The sequence below is a fragment of the Mastigoproctus giganteus genome, chromosome 5 (assembly GCF_048544385.1).
Source record: "Mastigoproctus giganteus isolate SK-2022 chromosome 5, ASM4854438v1, whole genome shotgun sequence".
Classification (NCBI taxonomy): domain Eukaryota; kingdom Metazoa; phylum Arthropoda; class Arachnida; order Uropygi; family Thelyphonidae; genus Mastigoproctus; species Mastigoproctus giganteus.
In genome coordinates, this window is record NC_143579.1 from 190986953 (window position 1) to 191008661 (window position 21709).

The following is a 21709-nucleotide window of genomic DNA, read 5'->3' on the forward strand; positions in this document are numbered from 1 at the left end:
AACTTTGATTTTTTTTTTTTTTTTTAGTATTCTGTTGGCATCTAATTTCAATTAATCAATATTACCAGTAAGCATTGGAGATTATTCATAATATCTGGTATGTTTGATAAATTAAGCATATTCTCCAATATTATTGGGAATTATACATAATAGCCGGAAATTATGTATACTTTCCGATTTATCATATTGTGCGCCTCCGTAGCCAGGTGGGTAGGAGCAGCAGTGCGTAGCACACGCTTCTTGATTAGACCGGGGGTCGAGCCCGTCACCACCAGATACGGAGGATGCAGAAAGGTCAGGGAATGACCACTGCATATTCCCGGAGCAATATGGCCTTAGTTGCTAATGCTCCTAAAAACCAAATAACAAACATTATCATATTGCCCGTAACATATATACCTCATTGTGACAACTATTTTCTTCAGTGGGGAAAACATTCCTTATCGAACCACAATCTTAGACAATTACATGCGAATCACGCATTGACCAATGCTCACAGTCTTCAGATATACATGGACAGCTCCAAAACTGATATATCTGTGGGAGCTGCAGTAATGAGTCCTGCATCCACTCTCTCTGTCCAATTACCACTTCAATGCAGTGTTTTTACAGCTGAACTATACGCAATCAAAATGGCTTTAAATCTCCTTAACGATGTTCCAAACACCCAGGTAATGATATATACAGACTCTTTAAATGCTGTGAATGCCCAACAGAATAAACCACAACATTTGCATCCACTTCTCTCACAAATCAGGTCACAGTTATGCCATCTCAATAAAAATAAGCAGACTGTCACGTTTTGCTGGATACCCCACCACGTTGGAATTCCAGGAAATGAGCGTGGGGACGAAGCAGCAAAACACCCTACTTACTTCGATTCCATCCCAGTTCCTTTTTCTGATTATAAACCTGTCATACGGCGGATATGTACTGAGATGTGGCATAATCAAACAGGTAACAAACTTCTTGAAATAAAACAGAATCCACAGCTATGGAGATCCAGTTCCCGATTAAACAGGCAGGAAGAGGTCGTGCTGGCAAGAGCACGAATTGGCCATACACATCTTACACACCTATTTTTACTGCTAGGAGAAGATCCTCCACTTTGCCCGCATTGTAGTTCTATACTTACTGTGAAAAATATTATCATTGAGTGTGAACATTATCATTCAGCTAGAATCGCATGCTTCAGATCTTTAATTAGCTCACAAAAACCTTTGCAACTAAGCCATATACTTGGAGATGATGCCACTTTATCAGAACTGTTCACTTATCTAAAAATGATCAACGCATACAGTCACTTCTAGAATAGTATCCTTTCCTATATTGACCAACACTCCAAAGTAACAGGCGCAATATGGTCATAGCAGCCCTTGTGCCAATAAATCCCACTCCAACAACATCCAACAACATGTCTAATTAGTTCATCTGACATCCATTTAGGCTTAAACCTTGAACAATATTTTTTAGTTGGTATGAAAAGCCTAGTAGCTTCCAAGATTATTTCTTTGAATGCTTCCCATTTTGAATTTGCTGTTGGTAACATCATCAGTTGGTCCCACCGTATAGAATTTAAATACTGTCTCAGACCACCGTAGTCACTTTTACGAAAGCAAAAACCCTTCCCTTTAACCCCTGATGGTAGTTACCTCTGAGTAAATCCCACTTCAGCACACTGTGATCACTGCCACCTAGTGGTTCCTTTATCTGCAGATTCTTAATGCATGAAGAATCACTACTGATAATCAGATCAAGAGTATTACTCCCTCTATTTGCCTCCTGAATATGCTGATGTAGAAAACAATCATCCAATAAATCCACAAAAGCCTTGCTAGTGTGTGAGTGACCAACCCACAAATTCCAGTCAATCTCTGGGAAATTAAAATCCCCCATTATAAGACACTCTGATTTACTGGTCCACTCTATTTCTCTGCACAATTGTTCATTATACTCATCAGATTCATTAGACCTATAACACACACACACACACCTACTCTCATTTTTCCTTTCCCAGTGCTTATGTCACATCAAACAGACTCAACATTGCATTGTCCACCAACATCAATTGGATGTTGGTGGACCACCAACATCCAATTGAAAGTCCACCAACATCAATTGGATGTTGGTGGACTTTCCTAGATTTTGTGTTTTTTAACTAACAGCATAAGCCCTCCTCCCCTTCCTGTCCTGTCCTGTCCTGTCTTGTCTATCGTTTCGGTTCACATTGTACTCCCCAAATTCCAGTTCTGCATTCCTTATATCTGTGTGACACCACGTCTCTGATATCCCAACAATATCTGCCTTTGATGTTTTGAGCAACACCTCAAATTCATCAAATTTATTTACCAAACTCCTAGCATTGGTGTACACACAAGTATACATGCACCTGTTCCTATTCTTAGCTACCCTAACACAGCCCCTATATTTACTTGTTCCGCATTGACTCCCAGCAGTCTCTGGAATCCCCTACACCTTGTTTTCTAGGCTGATGCGCATTTCAATAGAAGCAGTGCAAGAATCACTTTCACCTCTGCCAGCAGCTACTGTTTATCTATTAGTCCGTGTATCTCCCCAAGCTTTCTGACCCACCTAACTGTGCCTCAATAGCATCAGCAAATATTCTTGCACCCTTTCTATTTAAGTGTATCCCATTCCTGTAGAAGCAGTCTCTCCTGTTAGCAAGCACAGACCATGCTGAAAGAAATTCTACTCCGTGAGCTTGCACAATCTCTCCAGGACCGAATTGATTGGCAAGGCTCTCATCATATACTCCCTACTATCGTGTCTGGGCAGAATTGCAGACACTTTCAAATTCAACCCTAATTTGCAGGTTTTTTTCAACATTGACCTGTACTTGCTGAGTAATTCCGCTATTCTCCTACTCTTAATATCATTAGTGCCAACGTGTACAACAATATCACCTTTTGTGCCCTTAAAAGATGATATCTGCTTTACAACATCATCAACCTTTGCCCATGGTGGACATACTCTGGCGCTGTTCCACCCCCAAGGCAGAGCATTCTGCCTTGGGGGTTGCTGCTGTGTTGCATGATGTTCAAGTGCAAGCTCTGGCATTGATGTGGGCAGCTGAGAGCTTAATGAGCCCCTCAATTTAAATCATTCAAGGGCATCCATCCTGTTGTTCAAGCTCTCTTATAGGCCCGTAATGCATAACAGTATCTGCCTTTGAAGTTTTGACCAGCACCTCAAATTCATCAAATTTATTTACCAAACTCCTAGCATTGGTGTACACACAAATATACATGTACATTAGTTATACAATGCTTCTAGCATTAGTTTACATGCAAGTATACATGCACATGTTGTTACTCTTATTTATCCTAACACAGCCCACATATTTACTTGTTCCCTGATGATATGCAGCACAGCTTGAAATCCCCAGCACCTTGATTTGCAGGCTGCTCTGTGTTCCAGTAGAATTGCAACAATCACTTTCATGTGGGCCTGTGGCTATTGTTAATCTATTAACCTGTGTATCCTCTCAAGGTAGTAGTTTTCTGATCCACATGAGTGTCTCAATAGCATCAGCAAATATTCTTGCACCCTTTCTGTTTAAGTGTATCACATTCCTGTGAAAGCTCTCAACATGTACTCCCTCTGTCATGTCTGGTAGAATTGCAGATACTTGCAAATTCAATTCTAACTTGTGACTTTTTCCCAATATTGCCCTGTACTTGTTAAGTAATCTTCTGATCTCCTGCTCTTAATATCATTAGTGCCAATGTATACAACAAAATCATCTTTTGTAGCCTTAAAAGATGACCTGCTCTACAATGTCATCTACTTTTGCCCCTGACAGACAACCTGGTTCTATTCCACCTGTCTTTCTTGCACAATATATTTCTTGTTTCCTTAACAGTACAATTACTACCTAATGTGGGAGTAGCAAATTCTGCCTTAGGGATTGCCACTGTATTGCCTGATGCACAATTGAGAGCTCTGGTATTGATTTGGGGATTTGGGCAGCTGAGAGCTTGATGGGCCCATATTTTAATTTATTCAAGGGCATCTACTCTACTCTTCAAGCTCTCATAATTGCCCACCGGAACGCTAAGTTTATGCCTAATTTTTTCACACTTTGCACCGAATGCACACAAAGACAGCTGTGTCATGTTCTGTTCCAGAAAGGTCTGGAAACATTACAAAAATTGCTCATTTTATTAGATCATGATTCATAGGAGAATTGTCCCCCTCTCCCTGAGCCACAGCATTTCCTTAGCTTTTTGCCCATTGCTTTGCTGCTCTAGTATGGGACATGATTTCCATTTAAATGCAATTTTCTTGATTAACTATGAAACTTAATGAAATTAATCAGTTTAATTTAATTGATTAATTGATAGTACTACACCAAGCTGTTAGATTCTTAAATATAATGATACCTACTGTGAAGTTTATGCTAACCCTTCCACTGTCATGTACAGGTTATACATTACGCTATACCATTACATTCATAGAGTTTTACTGAAGTTACAACTAAATCTTACTAAATGTAAAATTTCTTAGCTAAAACAAAAAAAAAACAAAAAAAAAAAACCGCCCTAACATATGTGATTAGAACCTTTGACTTGCTTATTTATCACAATTAAAACCTTACAATTCCATTGCTGCTGTTGTTGTTATTTGGTTTTTAGGAGCATTAGCAACTAAAGCCATATTGCTCCGGGAATGTGTGGTGGTCATTCCCTGCCCTTTCCGCATCCTCTGTATTTGGTGGTGACGGGCTCGAATCCCGGTCTAATCAAGAAGAATTCCATTGCACTACTAGTTACATGCTACAATATTCATGGCAAATCACCAATACAAAAGCTCTGTGAATAATAAGTTGTAACTCACAAAATCTATAGTTGAATTTAAAAATAATCTAATAAGCGTGATTAAGACTATTGAACTTTTGTTAAGTGTGTTAGTTTTTTGGAAAACCAACTAAATTTGCATGTTTGGTGGGTTTTTCACCCAACGACACATGCAAATTTACTTGCAAAATATATAAAATACATAGTATGATACAGTGTATAATATACACAATGTGGTAGCACAATACATAAAACACAATGCATGATAAAGATCATATGAACTAACATATCACGTGAACTAGCAAACTGTGACCAAAGTTGTCAGTGCACCTCTCCCTAAAACAGTCAACAATCTGCACCATTAAAGGTAACACAAGGGTGTCTGAGCATATAACATGCACATCACTTGCAAAGCATTCCCCCCCCCACATCAGCACACATGTGTAGGCCTTATGATCTGTGAAGTGAATATTATTACTTTTCATTGCTGAGTTTGGAAATATTGACATTATACAGTTTATCATTATTTCTTATTGTGCACTTCAGGCAGTGTTGACAGATTAGTAGTAGGGTGGAACTGGAAAGGAAATTCCCAAGAAAGTAAAAGTAATTTGTGTGGATTTATGAGTAAAATGTTCAATGACCTTAGCAAGCTACATGGAGATTTTTTTTTTTTTTTACAGTTTAAAAAAGGGAGTTTTATTCTTTGTTGCTCAGTCTTCAATAATTAAAAACATTTGATTGAAAACCATTGTTCCTTATACTTATGAGTTTCATTGCTTATGCTTTAGATGTGATTACCATTGTATAATTTATGAACTTCCAATTGCTAATTTTATTTATTTATATATTTATTTTTTTACAGTCTGTAATTTTGAAAAACTGCCTGGAAGTTGGGGAAAAAGGGTAAGGCACAACTTTACGTATATAAATGATTAAGGAAAAAAAAAAAAAATTAAGAAATTTAAAAAATGTAGAGAAATCAGGATGCAATGTGGGTCATGATAGTGGCCTATGACACTTGCTCTATAGATTGAACATCAAAAAAACTAATACTGTACATTTACAACACTTATGCATAATATTTTTCTACTTCATCAGAAGTAGAAAAAATCAAAAAAAATTTAAGTAGAAAGCAGGATAAAGTAGAAAAATTAACAGTTGTTGTGAAATTTTTTTCCATTTTGATGAAGTAGAAAAATTCACAGTAATTAACAATCCATTAACAAAAAACTTGCATTGTAAATAGGATTGATTAAAAGTCTGAAAATACAGAAAAATGCACATGAAAGTTTTTAAAGTTCTATTTATCATACAGTCCCTGAAGCATAGATGGCTATAGTTTCAGATTTGTTTCAGAAATGGCAGTAGCATAGAATTAATAACTTTGAGGCATTATTTCCTTTGTTTAAAAAACTTCAATAACAAGAAAGATGTACATTGTCATTACAATGTAAATCTTTTTGTTCTTGAAGTTTTAATAGAAATGGTGAGTATAGATGTCGTTTATTTTTTCAAAATATTGTGTATAATTTTATTTTCATCTTTCATGTTCATTGTGTGAATCAAGTGTCATTAATTCTAACAATGGAAAATAATAGTATTTGTATCAGTGCTAGTTTTCAGAGGATTTTGTATCAGATAAATGCAATAGAAATCCATTCAGAGTATGGCATTTGCAAATATGCTGTCTTTCCATATCACTTATTCATCACAAGATGGATATATGGTTTGGGATGAGGGAGACAGTCAATGTCTTAGGCTAAAATAAATCGATGGAATTTGCTGTTAGCAACCTTTTGGCACTAATATACTTCTCCCATGGAGCGATGTGATTTTGACTTTTCTCAAGAAAAAAGTTGCATCTGAGTTGCCTATTTTGTCTGTCCCATTATTTGTTTAGGAATCCTAATGGGTGCAAAATTGTGGAGATAATGACACTGCTGGCAGACAACCATTGCCCACAACTTGGCTTGTTGGTCACTAAGGCATTCACTTGCTAAGTGGGATGCAATTACAAGGGGGAAAATAAAAGATTCTGTCATTAACAATGAATTAGTTGAAAATAGAAAAGTATTTGTGTGGAAAAGTAAAATAAAGCGAGAGGGTGCATCCAGTTGCCAAAATGCCTAAAAAGATTACAAATATACTTAACAAAAAAAAAAAAAAAAAGGTAAAGGTAAACTGCAGCCGTTATCAACCCACTGCAGGATGTAAGCCTCCTCAACAATTCATGCTGAGGGAAATGGACCATAATCTGCCATGCTGGTCCAGTGCCGGTTGGCAGAACAACTGTATTTAGCAGTCGTGGCTTGAACTCCGGTCTACTCAAAGAGCGTGTGCTGCTGCACTCCCACTCCTGACCACTCAGCTTTGGAGGCCTATACTTAACGGAACCATATATAAAAAAAAAAATAAAGAAAGAAAAATTCAGTTGAAATGCCTGCACTTGGGTATAGAGTTTGACAATAACTATCCTTACTAACTGGGGATTTGCTTTCTGTTAATTTGGAATATTTATCGTACAGTTACTCTATTTTATATATGATGTATTGATAGTATGAACCAGAGCTATAATGCTCAATATGCTCTACATTGATATCAACATTTGTAAAAGAATAAGAGAAGTTTACCTCAATATGATACATAGAACACTTCTGTATGATATTCCCCAGAAATTAAAACAAAAACAATTTAGAAAAATTGAAAAAATCTTACATTACAGTAATAAATAATTAACAATAATTAAAAATCAAATGAACAAAATTAAAAATCAAATGAACAAAATTAAAAATTAAGTAAAAAATTAATTTAAGAAAAAAAATGCAAAATGATTTTCCTTCCTAAAGCTGACAATGCTTTTTGACCATATGTCGTGATCACAGGAATGAACATTACCGAATAGGGGTGAGCATGGAACTTAAATAGGAATTATTTCTTTTCACGCATCCACGTAAAGGTCCACGAGTCGGAGATTAGATATGGCCGACGAAGATTAACAGAATTCTCATGTAATTAAATTTCGACGGTTTCTGCAATTAATAGTCTCGTATAATTACATTGGACACAAAGTATTTTGGCTGCGTTAAATAAAAAAGTATGTTTTTCATTAACGGCATGAAAGGCTAATTCTGACGCTGCTGAATAAGAAGCACAAACTGAGGCCACGTGTTTGGCTTCAGTTTGTGCTTCTTTTACAAATATACTTAACATGGAAATTCAGAGGAAACTGCGTAGAACCCTGATAAGATGAGTCGCAATCACTGCAAGAAATGTTGTCTAAGTCATTTATTTGTGCTGAAAATGAGGAAAGGACTGAGCAATTGTTCAGTATAGCAGGTAGTTGATTGATGGAACAGGCTTCCATCTTTTGTTGTGGAAGCTATTGGCCTAAATAAATTTAAGGCTGAGCTGGACAGGCATTTGGAACCAATGGAGGGATAAAGTGGGAAGTTTTTTTTTGGTTGATGCTGCATAAGCTTGCTTTCTTGCATTGTATGCTTCTACTAATGTTAATAGCGTGTAATTTCCGTATTGGCCTGGCTACAATTTTAAATTCAGTATCTTTAAAGAATCTGTTAAGTTGTTTGTGCCACTGTTCAACATATGGGACAGAAATAAAGTATTTTTTGATATTACTATTGTTGGTATATTTTTTTTTATTCTGTTATTAGCTTGTACCCTAATTCTGTCTATTGTACCAAGTGGGTAACCCCTGTTTAAGAATCTGCTGGTTAATATTTGTATTTCTGAGCCCAAAGCAGATTTCGTCTTTGAATATTTATAAGCATTGAGAAATTGATTAAAGATAATCGATCTTTTTTTGTGAACGGGTGATAGCTTTTATAATGCAGGAGCATACCGGTGTTTGTAGGTTTACGATAGATGTTAAATTGGATTTTATTCGCGTCCCGAGCAAGCGTGAAATTTAGAAAATTTAATGACTTAGTATCCGTATTCCACCTCTCAAAATGTAAATTTGAGTTTAGAATGAATATTATTAAATGAATGTAAAATGTCTTGGATAGTGCTACTATTGGTAATGACTAGAACATCATCTGAATACCTCCCATAATATGTGATACAGGGTAGAAAAGGCTTCAAATATATACTTACAATCGTTGAGATATAGATCTCCGATATTAGGCGGCTCAGGCTTAATCCCATTGGCAAACTAAAAATTTGTTTGTATACTTTGTCTCAAAAGGTGATATAGTTGGCTTCAACTAAGAGTTTAATTAAGTGAAAAATTTCCTTAATAGGAAGCTTCGTATAATTAAAATGTATCAAGTTATTATTTAAGATATCCCAAAGAATATCCAATGTGTATTCAATGTTTACATTTATATATAACGAGGTAACGTCTAGTGAGAATAAATTATCAGTACCGCCAAGTCTACAGTCCATCTAAAGGGTTTTATAATGCTGTATACATTGGCCAAGGATGAAAATGCCGAGTTTCTGTAGGAAACGATAGGAATGTCGTTCCCAAATAGAAATGCCGGTCTTATGTAATTTTACTGACCGAAAAGTGCAGCAATATTGTATCTTCTTGCCTTTAACTGAGCCATAGTAATGTAATCGTTTTTTTTTGATACATGGTTAACATTTTATTGTATTGATTGAACAAATTGGTAAATAGTGCCTGGTCTACTTCAAAATAAGTGGAGGTATCTGATACAACTGAATCTAACTTATTAATATAATCAGGTTTATTGAGTATTACCACTGTATCTCCTTTTTCAGCTCTCTGAATAATAATGTCTTTCTTTTCCCGAAGTTCACGTAAAGCTGAACTGTCATGTGTATTCAATTTAGGAAGTCGCGATTCTTTTATGTTATTTACCAGCTGGTTAACTTGTTGAATAAATAAATCTTTTTGTGGAACCTTGTGAAGTCCAAATTCAATATCAATTACATACTGTTTTTTATGTAGTTTTTGAGGTGGTAAATTGTAATTTAATCCTTTGGATAAACATTAAATCTAGTACTGCGATAGCATATACAAGGAAAGATTTGTAACCTGTTGATATGTCGGTTCGTTGAATGTTGGGCAAGAGGGTGTTCACAAACTAGCTGAAGTGTTCTGCGGTACACTGTTGTGTTGTGGTGGGGGAATCGTCACACAATTCGTATGCATTTGGTCACAATCTCATGACAATGTGTTAGAACTCGTATGAATGTGTCTTGACCCTCCCGATAATGTATTCAATTTGTTAACATGTCTTTTTTTTTTTATTTCTGAGGCCTGTGCTTCACATCGTAAATCTATGGAGGTCTTCAATACAGACCAGTCGTGAGGATGCAGATAATTTTTAATTTTTGTGAAGTTTATTCATTCTTAATTCATTTTTGATCTCTTATTGACTATTTCATTCACTTCCTTTATCTCCAGGTATAACCTATCGATACACACAATATGTATTGTGTGTATGGGAGATTTTTTGAAGACTTTAGTGCAAAATTACATTAGATTCACACTAAGATACTCGGCCCAGGTTATCATATTTCTTTTCTAAAGTATTGACTTCAAAACAACATCATTCTGAAGTTTGCCAGGGTTAATTTAAATCATAACATTTCCGGCGTTAAGCAACTAGCAATTGCCACATAGCGTAATATAGTTAAGCTTACCCTAAGATCTTGGTGTTTTAATAAACAAAAATACCTTTCCCCGAGTAAGGCAACTTTGCTACAAATTAAAAAATTATCTGCATCCTAACGATTGGTCTGTATTGAAGACCTCCATAGATTTGTGATGTGAAGCACAGGCCTCAGAAATAAAAAACAGACACATTAACAAATTGAATACATTATCAGGAAGGTCAAGACATGTTCATATGAGTACTAACACATTGTCACAAGTTTGCTACCAAATGCATACAAGTTGTGTGACAACCCCCCCACCACATATGCACAAAGGTGTACCGCAGAATACGTCAGCTAGTTCGCAAACATCCCCTCTCCCAACATTTAACAAACCAACATATCAACAGGTTACAAATCTTTCCTCGTGTACGCTATCGCAGAACCAGATTTCACTTTTTATTCAAATTACAATTTACCACCTTGAAAACTACCTAAAAAACAGTGCGTAATTGATATTGAATTTGGACTTCATAATGTTCCACTAAAAGATTTATTTATTCAACGAGTTAACCAGGTGGTGAATAACATAAAAGAATCGCGACTTCCTAAATTGAATACACATGACAGTTCAGCTTTACGTGAACTTCAGGAAAATAAAGACATTATTATTCAGAGAGCTGACTTTAAGGAGATACATTAGTAATATTCATTAAACCTTATTATATTAATAAGCTAGATTCAGTTGTATCAGATACCTTCACTTATCTTGAAGTAGACCTGGCACTATTTACCAATTTGGTCAATCAATACAATAAAGTGTTAATCATGTATCGAAAAAATGACTACATTACTATGGCTCAGTTAAAGGAATTGAAGGAATTGAAAAGTGCAGGAGTACAATATTCTTGCACTTTTCGGTCAGGTAATATTACATAAGACCAGCTTTCCTATTCAGCCTATTGTTTTTCCTACAGAAACTCTGCATTTTCATCCTTGGCCACAATGTATATAGCATTATAAAACTCTTTAGACAGGTGATACAATTCGGGATTAAGAACTACGATACGCTATTTAATAACTTTAAGGACTGTAGACTTGGCGGTAATGATAATTTATTCTCACTACATGTTACCTTGTTATATATGAATGTAAACGTTGAATACACATTAGATATTCTTTGGGATATCTTAAATAATAACTTAATACATTTTAATTATATGAAGCTTCCTATTAAGGAAATTTTTCACTTAATTAAACTCTTAGTTGAAGCAACTATATCACCTTTCGAGACAAAGTATAGAAACAAATTTTTGGTTTGCCAATGGGTTAAGCCTGAACCACCAAATATCGGAGATCTATATCTCAACGATTGTAAGTATACATTTGAAGCCATGTATCACATACTATGGGAGGTATTCAGATGATGTTCTAGTCATTACCAATAGTAGCACTATCCAAGACATTTTACATTCATTTAATAATATTCATTCTAAACTCAAATTTACATTTTGAGAGGTGGAATACGGATACTAAGTCATTAAATTTTCTAAATTTCACGCTTGCTCGGGACGCGAATAAAATCCAATTTAACATCTATCGTAAACCTACAAACACCGGTATGCTCCTGCATTATAAAAGCTATCACCCGTTCACAAAAAAAGATCGATTATCTTTAATCAATTTCTCAGTGCTTATAAATATTCAAAGACGAAATCTGCTTTGGGCTCAGAAATACAAATATTAACCAGCAGATTCTTAAACAGGGGTTACCCACTTGGTACAATAGACAGAATTAGGGTACAAGCTAATAATAGAATAAAAAAAAATATACCAACAATAGTAATATCAAAAAATACTTTATTTCTGTCCCATATGTTGAACAGTGGCACAAACAACTTAACAGATTCTTTAAAGATACTGAATTTAAAATTGTAGCTGGGCCAATACGGAAATTTCACACTATACTGAACAATCACTCAGTCCTTTCCTCACTTGCAACACAAATAAATGACTTAGTATACATTTCTTGTGGTGATTGTGACTTGTCTTATCAGGGTTCTATGCGGTTTCCTCTGAATTTTCGTGTTAATCAACATGCGGCCTCAGTTCGTGCTTCTCGTTCAGCAGCCTGTGAATTAACTTTTCATTCAGTTAAATAAAAAAATACTTTTTATTTAATGAGGCAAAAATACTTATTGTCCAGTGTAATTATATGAGACTATTAATTGCAGAAACCATCGAAATTAAATTACACGAGAATTCTGTTAATGTTCGCTGGCCATATCTAATCTCCAACTTGTGGTCCTCTGTGCACATGTGCAAAGACAAATAATTCCTACTTAAGTTCCATACTCACTCCTATTCGGTAATGCATTTTTTCATTAAATTAATGTTTTACTTAATTTTTAATTGTGCTAAATTTATTTTTAATTGTGTTCATTTGATTTTTAATTGTTAATTATTTCTTACTGTAATGTAACATTTTAAATTTTTTTAAAAATTGTTTTCATTTTATTTTCTGGAGAGTAGCATACAGAAGTGTTCTTCGTATCATATTGAGGTAAACTTCTCTTGTTCTTTTACAAATATATGATATATGAAAAAAAATTACAGTTTTATTCTCAATACACGTTAATATATGTTCAAAGCAGTATTTAACTGCATATAATTATAATTTGTATAGAAAATAGTCATGAATAAATAAATCAATAAGATTATTAAGATTATTATATAAGATCAAGACTTGTGAAGGAAGTTGTAAAAAAACAAATATGACAAGGAAAAAATATTTTCTGTCGATAATTTTTTTATTGACAGATTGTATTTCTAATACAAAATTATCATCCCATCATATATTTGCTTGTTTCATTACACAAAAGTTCTGCAGTATAAGGCCCATCAGCCTATTGAGCTCAATAATCCTGAAAAAAATTCAGATTTAAAGTCATTGCTGCATATATTAATGCAGTGAAGAGAATGTTGGCAATCATCTTTATCAGAACTATGTAGTATGTAATATTAAGTATTGGACCTATGAATTTTGTAATAAATAAAAAAATACAAGTACTCTTCCATACATGTTGTTAAACATTAGTCAATCTTTGATGCTTATGCACAGCCCGAAGTGGTTGCTCTGTTTCTGCATATCTACCCATATTTTGAATTAATCTGGAAAACTTTCTTTAGACACAGTAAAATGATCAAAATTTCTACTTATCAACAGTTTCTTTTTTAAAATGCTATTCCATTTCAAATATGAAACAAACATAGCAATGATAGTATTGTCCTCCTGATAATAACTGCAAATATCACCTTTTTGTTAATCCTTAATTAATTTCATTACAGAAAATTACATTTCATTTGCTCCTAGTATGATCATTTCTTTAATTATATATATTTTTTGTAATACACAAAAAGAGAAACTGCTTTTCTATAAAGTCTATAGGTAATAGTATCTGGTGACTTACAAACAAAATTTTTCTAAGTGGTACAGTAAGTTTATTACTTGTTATTATTTAACCCGTTGACTGTCAAGCTAGGCCCTGGGAAAAAAAATTTCCCAGGGCCAAAAAATATTTAGTAAATAATTTGATTAGTAATTCTAAAATTATCTGTAATAGAGCCACAGAAAAGGTTCAACAGGCAAAGGCAGTTTATGAGAAATCGCTAGCAAACAGAGCAAAGAGGGGGGGATAAGGAATTCTTCACAAACCGGATCGGACCTTTACGTAAGGGAAAGGAGAGTGTACACCAGCTGCCATTGCAGATGAACTCAACAGTTATTTTGCATTGATATTTATAGAAGAAAAATCTTTTGTGGCAATGGGAAATTGTGGGAGCGAAGTTGAAAAATATGTAATTAATGATATTGAAATGACATTAAATAATTTCATTAAATAATCTTGCGATTATTTAATGGAAACACTTTCAAGCCTACAGGCCAGTAAGGCTCCTGGAGTTGATGGAATATACCCTATAATCTTAAGGGCGGTGGCAAGTGAGTGCATTGAACCATTGAGGCTAATTATGCAAGCGTCACTAGACTCTGGGGAGATTCCATTGGATTGGGAAAAGTGCCAGTGTATCTCCCATACATAAGGGTGGTTCTAAGCGTGAAGTGGGAAATTATTGACCTGTCAGTCTGACTTCAGTGGTAGGGAAAATCATGGAGGCAATGATCAAGGGTGGAATTCAGGATCATTTGGATAGAATTGAAATTCTCAAGGATACTCAGCATGGTTTTGTAAAGGGAAAATCGTGTTTAACAAATCTAGTTCGCTATTTTGATAGGGTCACTCATGAGCTGGATTTAGGGAATAATTTCAACATTGTTTATTTAGATTTCAGCAAAGTTTTTGACTCAGTCCCACATGAGCAGTTGCTTTATAAGCTGGAACAAGTTGGAATCACTGGGAAAATCCTTAGATGGATAGCAGGATGGCTTCAGGGCAGGAGGCAGAGAGTTGTGATAAATGGCTATTCCTCAGATTGGATTGATGTAAGAGGTGGGGATCCCCAAGGATCAGTATTAGGACCACTGTTGTTTTTATTTTTCATAAAAACGACATTGATGAAGGGATAGAGGGCATGATGTCTAAATTTGCAGATGATGTTAAAATTGGTAGAGTAGTTAATGATCACTGTCAAGCTGAGCTTCTTCAGAGATAGACTAGACTTATAGACTTCAGGAATGGTCAGAAAAATGGCAGCTATGCTTTAATCCAACAAAGTATAAGGTATTACACCTGGGTAACAGTAATCCCAAAATAACTTATTCACTTGGTGGAGTTCAACTAAACCCAGTACTGAAGGAAAGGGACTTGGGTGTTACAATACAGTCAGACTTGAAGTTCTCTGAGCATTGTAAACAGGTTGCTAGGAAGGCCCATGGTGTCCTATTGATGATCTATCAATAGGGACGTGATAATCCCATTATATAAGGCTTTTGTTAGACCACACTTGGAATACTGTGTTCAAGTATGTAGACCGCACCTAAAGAAAGACATCGAGCTTCTTGAAAGGGTGCAAAGACGGGTAACTCACCTGGTGAGATTGGCAAAAGGGCGTCCTTATGAAGAAAGACTTCGAATATGTGGGTTGCAGAGTTTGGAAACTAGACACCTTAGAGGAGATTTGATTGAGGTGTTTAAGGCTCTGAGAGGCATCGGTAAAATGAACGAGGACGAAATTTTCAAGATTATAAATGATGCTAGAACTAGGGGACATAAATTCAAGTTACATGGGGAGATGTTTAGATTGGACTGCAGGAAGTTTTATTTTAGCCAGCGAGTTATAAATTACTGGAATAAGTTGCCTACATGGGTGGTTAGAGGCTGACAGTTTGGGAAAATTCAACGGTCATCTGGATAGTTACCTTCGGGTGAGGGCAGTGCATAGGATGATAGGTTTAATTTTCTTTTCTTTTATTAATTATTAGATTTTTTTTTTTTTATCATTGTTTTAATCGGGTTTTTTTTTTGTCTGGTGCAGCATAAGCCATTACTAATACTAATACTAAAATAAATATTGAAATGTCAATGTTATGCAGTTTTTTCGTTTAAAATATCAAAAAAGAGTATTTTTTGTATTGCATATATGTGGCCGATGTGTCCCAGTAAGTTACTTTATTTCTTGAGATGCTGTGTCAGCCACATATGTGTGACACTATTATGGCATACATACGAAGGTCGTTTGTGATTAGTTTATTGCATGTTTGTGCCATGCATGCAATAAACTAATCACAAATACTGACACAATACTGACAATAAGTTTGTCAGTATTGTTAGAGATTTTGTGAAAACAAGTTCATTAGTGCATTGTATTATCCCCATTATTATTGTGTTGTTATGCAGTTTTTGTACAAGTGAGTACTAAAAAAGAAAATCTAAACAGCAATGGCTAAAAGAAAATTACTAAAAGAAGAGGAACTAAGAGAAATTGCTGAAAATTTTAGTAGTAGTTTTGAAGATGAAAAAGATTTTGACTCTGATGATTCGGTAAAAGATCCTGACTGGTATATTTCTTCAAATGAAGGAGATACTGAAATATCAGAAAATATTCAAGAAGTGCTTCAAGATTGGATGGAAGAAGAAAACACGGATGAGAAATTTGAAAATACCGAAGAACCTGAGATTGAAGTGACTGAAACAAATGACGCTATTGAATGGACTGAATACGAAGGACACAAAAAAAGATTTGATTTTACAGGTAAATCAGGACTGCAAATAGACGTATCAAGAAACATTACTCATCTTGAGGCATTTTCATTTTTTTTTTTATGAAGAATTAATAAATCTTATTGTAACAGAAACAAACAGATGTGCTGAACAGAAAATTCAGAGTACCCGAGCTTCACGTCAGAGTCGTCTAAAAAAGTGGGTTTCAACAACTGCCGATAAGATAAAGTTTTTCGGGGTTCTTATGTGGATGGGACTAGTAAGATTGGGCAGTATTGCATCTTACTGGTCAACCAAACCTATCAATAAAAATAATTTAGTAACAAAAATTATGTCTCGTAACAGATTTGAATTGTTGCAGCTCATTCACTTTTCAGACAATGAAACCGCTATTCCATGGGACAAGCTCAGTAAGATACAACACCTGATAGATGTTTTGCATCTGAAATATCAGAAAATATTTTTCCCTGGTGAAGATTTCATCATTGACGAAACTTTTATTCCCTGGAGGGGCAGGCTGATATTCCAACAGTATATTCCAAATAAAGCACACAGGTATGGAATCAAACTGTTCAGGTTATGTTCCACTGAAGGATATACCTGGTCGAGCAAGATCTATTCAGGTAAATCTGAAAATTATATAAAATCTGTAGGATTAGCTGCAAAGAGTTATCACAAGAACTTCTAAATGAAAGTCACACCTTGTACATAGACAACTTTTATACCAGCTACCATCTGGCGTTATCATTTCTTCATAAAAAAACTCACGTTGTTGGTACATTACGAGCGAATAAAAAAATTTATGCCCAAAGAAGTCATATACTCAAAGCTAAATATAAATGAGATGATCGCCAAGGAAGAAAAAAATGGAATTATTATTCTGAAGTGGCGAGATGGGAGACTACTAACAACAAAGCATGCCCCAGAAATGGTTGATGGATCCTCCACCATTAAAGGAAGACGGAAAGAAGCAAAAAAAAAAAAAACCCACTTCCTATTCTAGCTTAAATAAGGGCAGGCATTGATTTGTTGGATCAATTGGGTTCATATACCACAACACTAAGTGGTACTGGAAATTAGCAATGGAATATCAGTTGTCAATGCGTATGTGGTATACAAGAGTGCTACACGGAAACAAATAAAAATAAGAAGCTTTCGGGAAGAGGTAGTTATGGATTTGCTAAATATAGAATGGAAAGAGAAATGTAAAAAGCCAAAATGTGGTGTAACACTCATATACTAATGACAAAAATCGACGCAAACAACAAGAAATTTAGAAGGATGTGCCTTTTTTTTGTTACGCAAAATTGATAGAGTCAGAAGGAAGATCAGTTGCTAGCAGAAAGGGGAAAGGAGTTTCGAGGTATTGCCCAGACTATTCATTAGCCTTTCATGTGTTTGGAGTGTTTTGGACAACACCATAAATCTTCATAATTTTGGAATAATAAAGAATTTTTAAATAATGACCAGTTACTTGCTTATTTTTTCTCATAGCAGCATGCAAATTTTACCACATGTAACACCGGAGGCCATGCTTTTCAAAAATAACCTAAATTTCCAACAATCGTCAGGGCTATACAGCCGACACAGTTCCCACTGAAACAGGAGGGCGCTGACTCTCTTTAAAAATTTACAGCTGTCAGTTGCAGGCTCCGAATAAAACGATAAGTGTTTGCCTTTTTATTTACATAATTGTTATTTTATATTGTACTTAATACGTAGTCTTATAGTTATAGTTACGCTGGTTATTTTTATTTTAATTTAGATAAACAGTTTTTGTAGATATACGTAATACTTAATATACGTAAAACCGTTATATCGTTCGAATCTTGCAGCCATTGTTTTTGTATATAGTGGTAGGGAATTCAAATTTTTAATTGAGGTAGTTAGGTAGCTCTAACGTATAATTTATAGAGTAATACGCTTCACTGTTTCTATTAGATAGCATAGTATTGACATTTAATTAATTTAATTTATTGATTTTATTAATTTAAAGTATCATGCCCCAAACTAGAGCAGCAAAGCAACGGGCACAAAGTCGCAGGAGTCCTGTGACTCGGGGGAGAACTGAGGGGGGGCGATTCTCCAACGCATCACAGCCTAAAAAAATGTGTGACTTGTGAAATGTTTGCCAAACTCTCTGGAACGAAACATGACATTGCCATGGGGGATGTCTTTGTGTGCGCGCGATGTAAGGAGTGTAAGGAAATCAGGCGACAACTCAGCGTTGTTATGGGCCTATATGAGAGGTTGAAGGACAGGGTGGATGCCCTCTAAAGATCTAAATTGAGGGGCCCATCAGGCTCTCAGCTGCCCACATCAATGCCAGAGCTTGCACTTGGTCATCACGCAACACAGCGGCAACCCCCAAGGCAGAATGCGCTGGTCCCACAGGAACTAGTAGTTGTTGGTGATTCTATTGTCAGGGAAACGGGAAACATGCTTTGTAAAAAGGATAGGTGGAACAGGACCAGGGTATGTCTGCCAGGGGCAAAGGTTGATGACGTTGTAGAGCGGATATCATCTTTTAAGGGCACAAAAGGTGATATAGTTGTACACGTTGGCACTAATGATATTAGGAGTAGGAGACCGGCATATTTACTTAACAAGTACAAGTCACTGTTGAACAAAAGCCGAGAATTAGGGTTGAATTTGAAAGTGTCTGCAATTCTGCCCAGACACGATAGAAGGGAGTATATGATGAGAGCCTTGTCGATCAATTCGGCCCTGGAAAGAATGTGCAAGGCTCAAGGGGTAGAATTTTTTTCAGCCTGGACTGTACTTGTTAACAGGAGAGACTGCTTCTATAGGGATGGGATACACTTAAATAGAAAGGGCGCAAGAATATTTGCTGATGCTATCGAGGCACTGTTAGGTGGGTCAGAAAACTGATAGCTTGGGGGGATACAAGGACTAATAGTTTAACAGTAGCCGTAGGCAGAGGTGAAGGTGATTCTTGCACAACTTCTATTAGAATTAGTAGCGACCTGGGGCGTTGGGTGTTGGGGGTTTCAGGGACGGATGGCAGTCATCCTGAAATAGGTAGGTATATGGGATGTGTTAGGGTAACTAAGAATAGGAGTAGGAGCATGTATGCATTGCATGTATACCAATGCTAGACGTATAGTAAATATATTTGATTAATTTGAAGTGTTGGTCAAGACATCAAAGGCAGATATTGTTGGGATAGCAGAGACGTGGTGTCACACAGATATAAGGAATGCTGAACTGTATTTTGGGGAGTACAATGTGTACAGAAAGGATAGACAGAATAGAAAGAGAGGAGGTGTTATGCTGTTAATTAAGAAAAACATAAAATCAAAAGAAGTGCATCCAGTTGATATAGATGAACGGTGCACTGTTGAGTCAGTTTGGTGTGGCATAAGCACTGCGAAAGCAAAAATAAGAGAAGGAGTGTGTTATAGGCCTAATGACTTGAATGAGTACAATGAACAATTGTACAAAGAAATAGTGGGCTAGTAAATCGGAATGTCTTATAATGGAAAATTTTAACTTCCCAGATATTGACTAGAACTTGTGGGTTGGTCACTCACACACTAGTCAGACTTTTGTGGATTTATTGGATGATTGTTTTCTGCAGCAGCATGTTCGAGAGGCAACCAGAGAAAGTAATACTCTTGATCTGGTTATTAGCAGTGATCATTCGTGTATTAAGAATTTGCAGATAAAGGAACCACTAGGTGGCAGTGATCACAGTGTACTGATGTGGGATTTACTTAAAGATTTAATTGCCATCAGGGGTAAAGGAAAGGGTTTTTGCTTCCGTAAAGGTGAGTACAGTGGTCTCCGACAGTTTTTAAATTCTGTACAGTGTGATAAACTGACGATGTTACCAACAGTAAATTCTAAGTGGGAAGCATTCAAGGAATTAATTGTGGATGCTACTAAAAGTTTCATACCTATTAAGAAATATTGTTCAAGGTTTAGGCCTAAATGGTTATCTAATGAACTAATGAGACTCGTAATAGAGAAGAAAAATGCATGGGATGCATATAAATTATCAAGCGACTCAGAAGCCTATGGCAGATATAAGCTAGTCTGTAATCAGTTGACAAAGGAGGTTAGGCAGGCGAAGGCAGATTACAAGACATCTTTGGCAAAGGATGCTGAGAAAAACAGCAAAGATTTCTTTACTTAAATAAACTCTAAAAGGAAGGGGATGAATCTGATTGGTCCACTTGATATCGATGGTTCGACTGTTGATGATCCTGCTCAGATAGCAAACAAACTAAATGAATATTTTGCATCTACATTCACACATAAAGTGTTATTAAGGAAGGAAAATGGCAGAAGGTTATCAAATTGTAGCAGGGTGCTTAATTATTTTGTAATAAGAGAGAGCAAAGTGGAGGAGAAATTGTCGAAGTTAAACATAAGAAAGGCACCTGGGGTGGATGGGATCTATCCAGTTATATTGAATGAGGCGGCAAAGGAACTAAGCAAACCCTTAGCCATAATTATGAGAGCATCCTTGGACTCAGGGGAGGTTCCCACGGACTGGAGATGTGCAAATGTATCCCCAATTCACAAAGGGGGATTGAAGGGTGACACGAGTAATTACAGACCAGTTAGTTTAACTTCTGTTTCGGGTAAAATAATGGAGTCAATGGTTAAAGATGCATTGCAGAATCATCTAGACAAGACTGCAGCAATAATTCAGACACAGCATGGGTTTGTTAAGGGAAAGTCTTGTCTGACAAATTTGATAGGATATTATGATGTGGTTACAAAGGAACTGGATGCAAAAAATAATTTTGACATCATATATTTGGATTTCAGGAAAGCTTTTGACACTGTTGCGCATGGAAGACTATTGTACAAATTGGAGCAGAATTGTATTAAGGGTAAGTTGCTACAATGGATAAAAGGATGGTTAAGTGGGAGAAGACAAGAGGGTGGTAATCAATGGGTGCTGCTCTTCTTGGACTAATGTTATTAGTGGAGTCCCACAGGGTTCGGTGTTAGGTCCACTGTTGTTTTGTATATTTATCAATGATATTGATGAAGGTATATCAGGCTTAATGTCGAAGTTTGCAGATGATACAAAGGTTCACAGGGTTGTTAATGGCAGTGTGCTACTGCAACAGGATCTAGATAATTTGGGCA

General features: G+C 35.8%; 1 protein-coding gene across 1 annotated transcript in view; it reads left to right on the forward strand.

Moving 5' to 3' along the window:
* The window catches only part of LOC150085953 (putative RNA-binding protein EEED8.10), a 375958-nt gene that overhangs the window by 130294 nt on the left and 223955 nt on the right, over window positions 1–21709 (forward strand). Inside the window, exon 9 of the mRNA XM_090373614.1 lies at window positions 5683–5723. Coding sequence (XP_090229740.1) covers window positions 5683–5723 — 41 coding nt within the window. The remainder of the gene's footprint in view (window positions 1–5682; window positions 5724–21709) is intronic.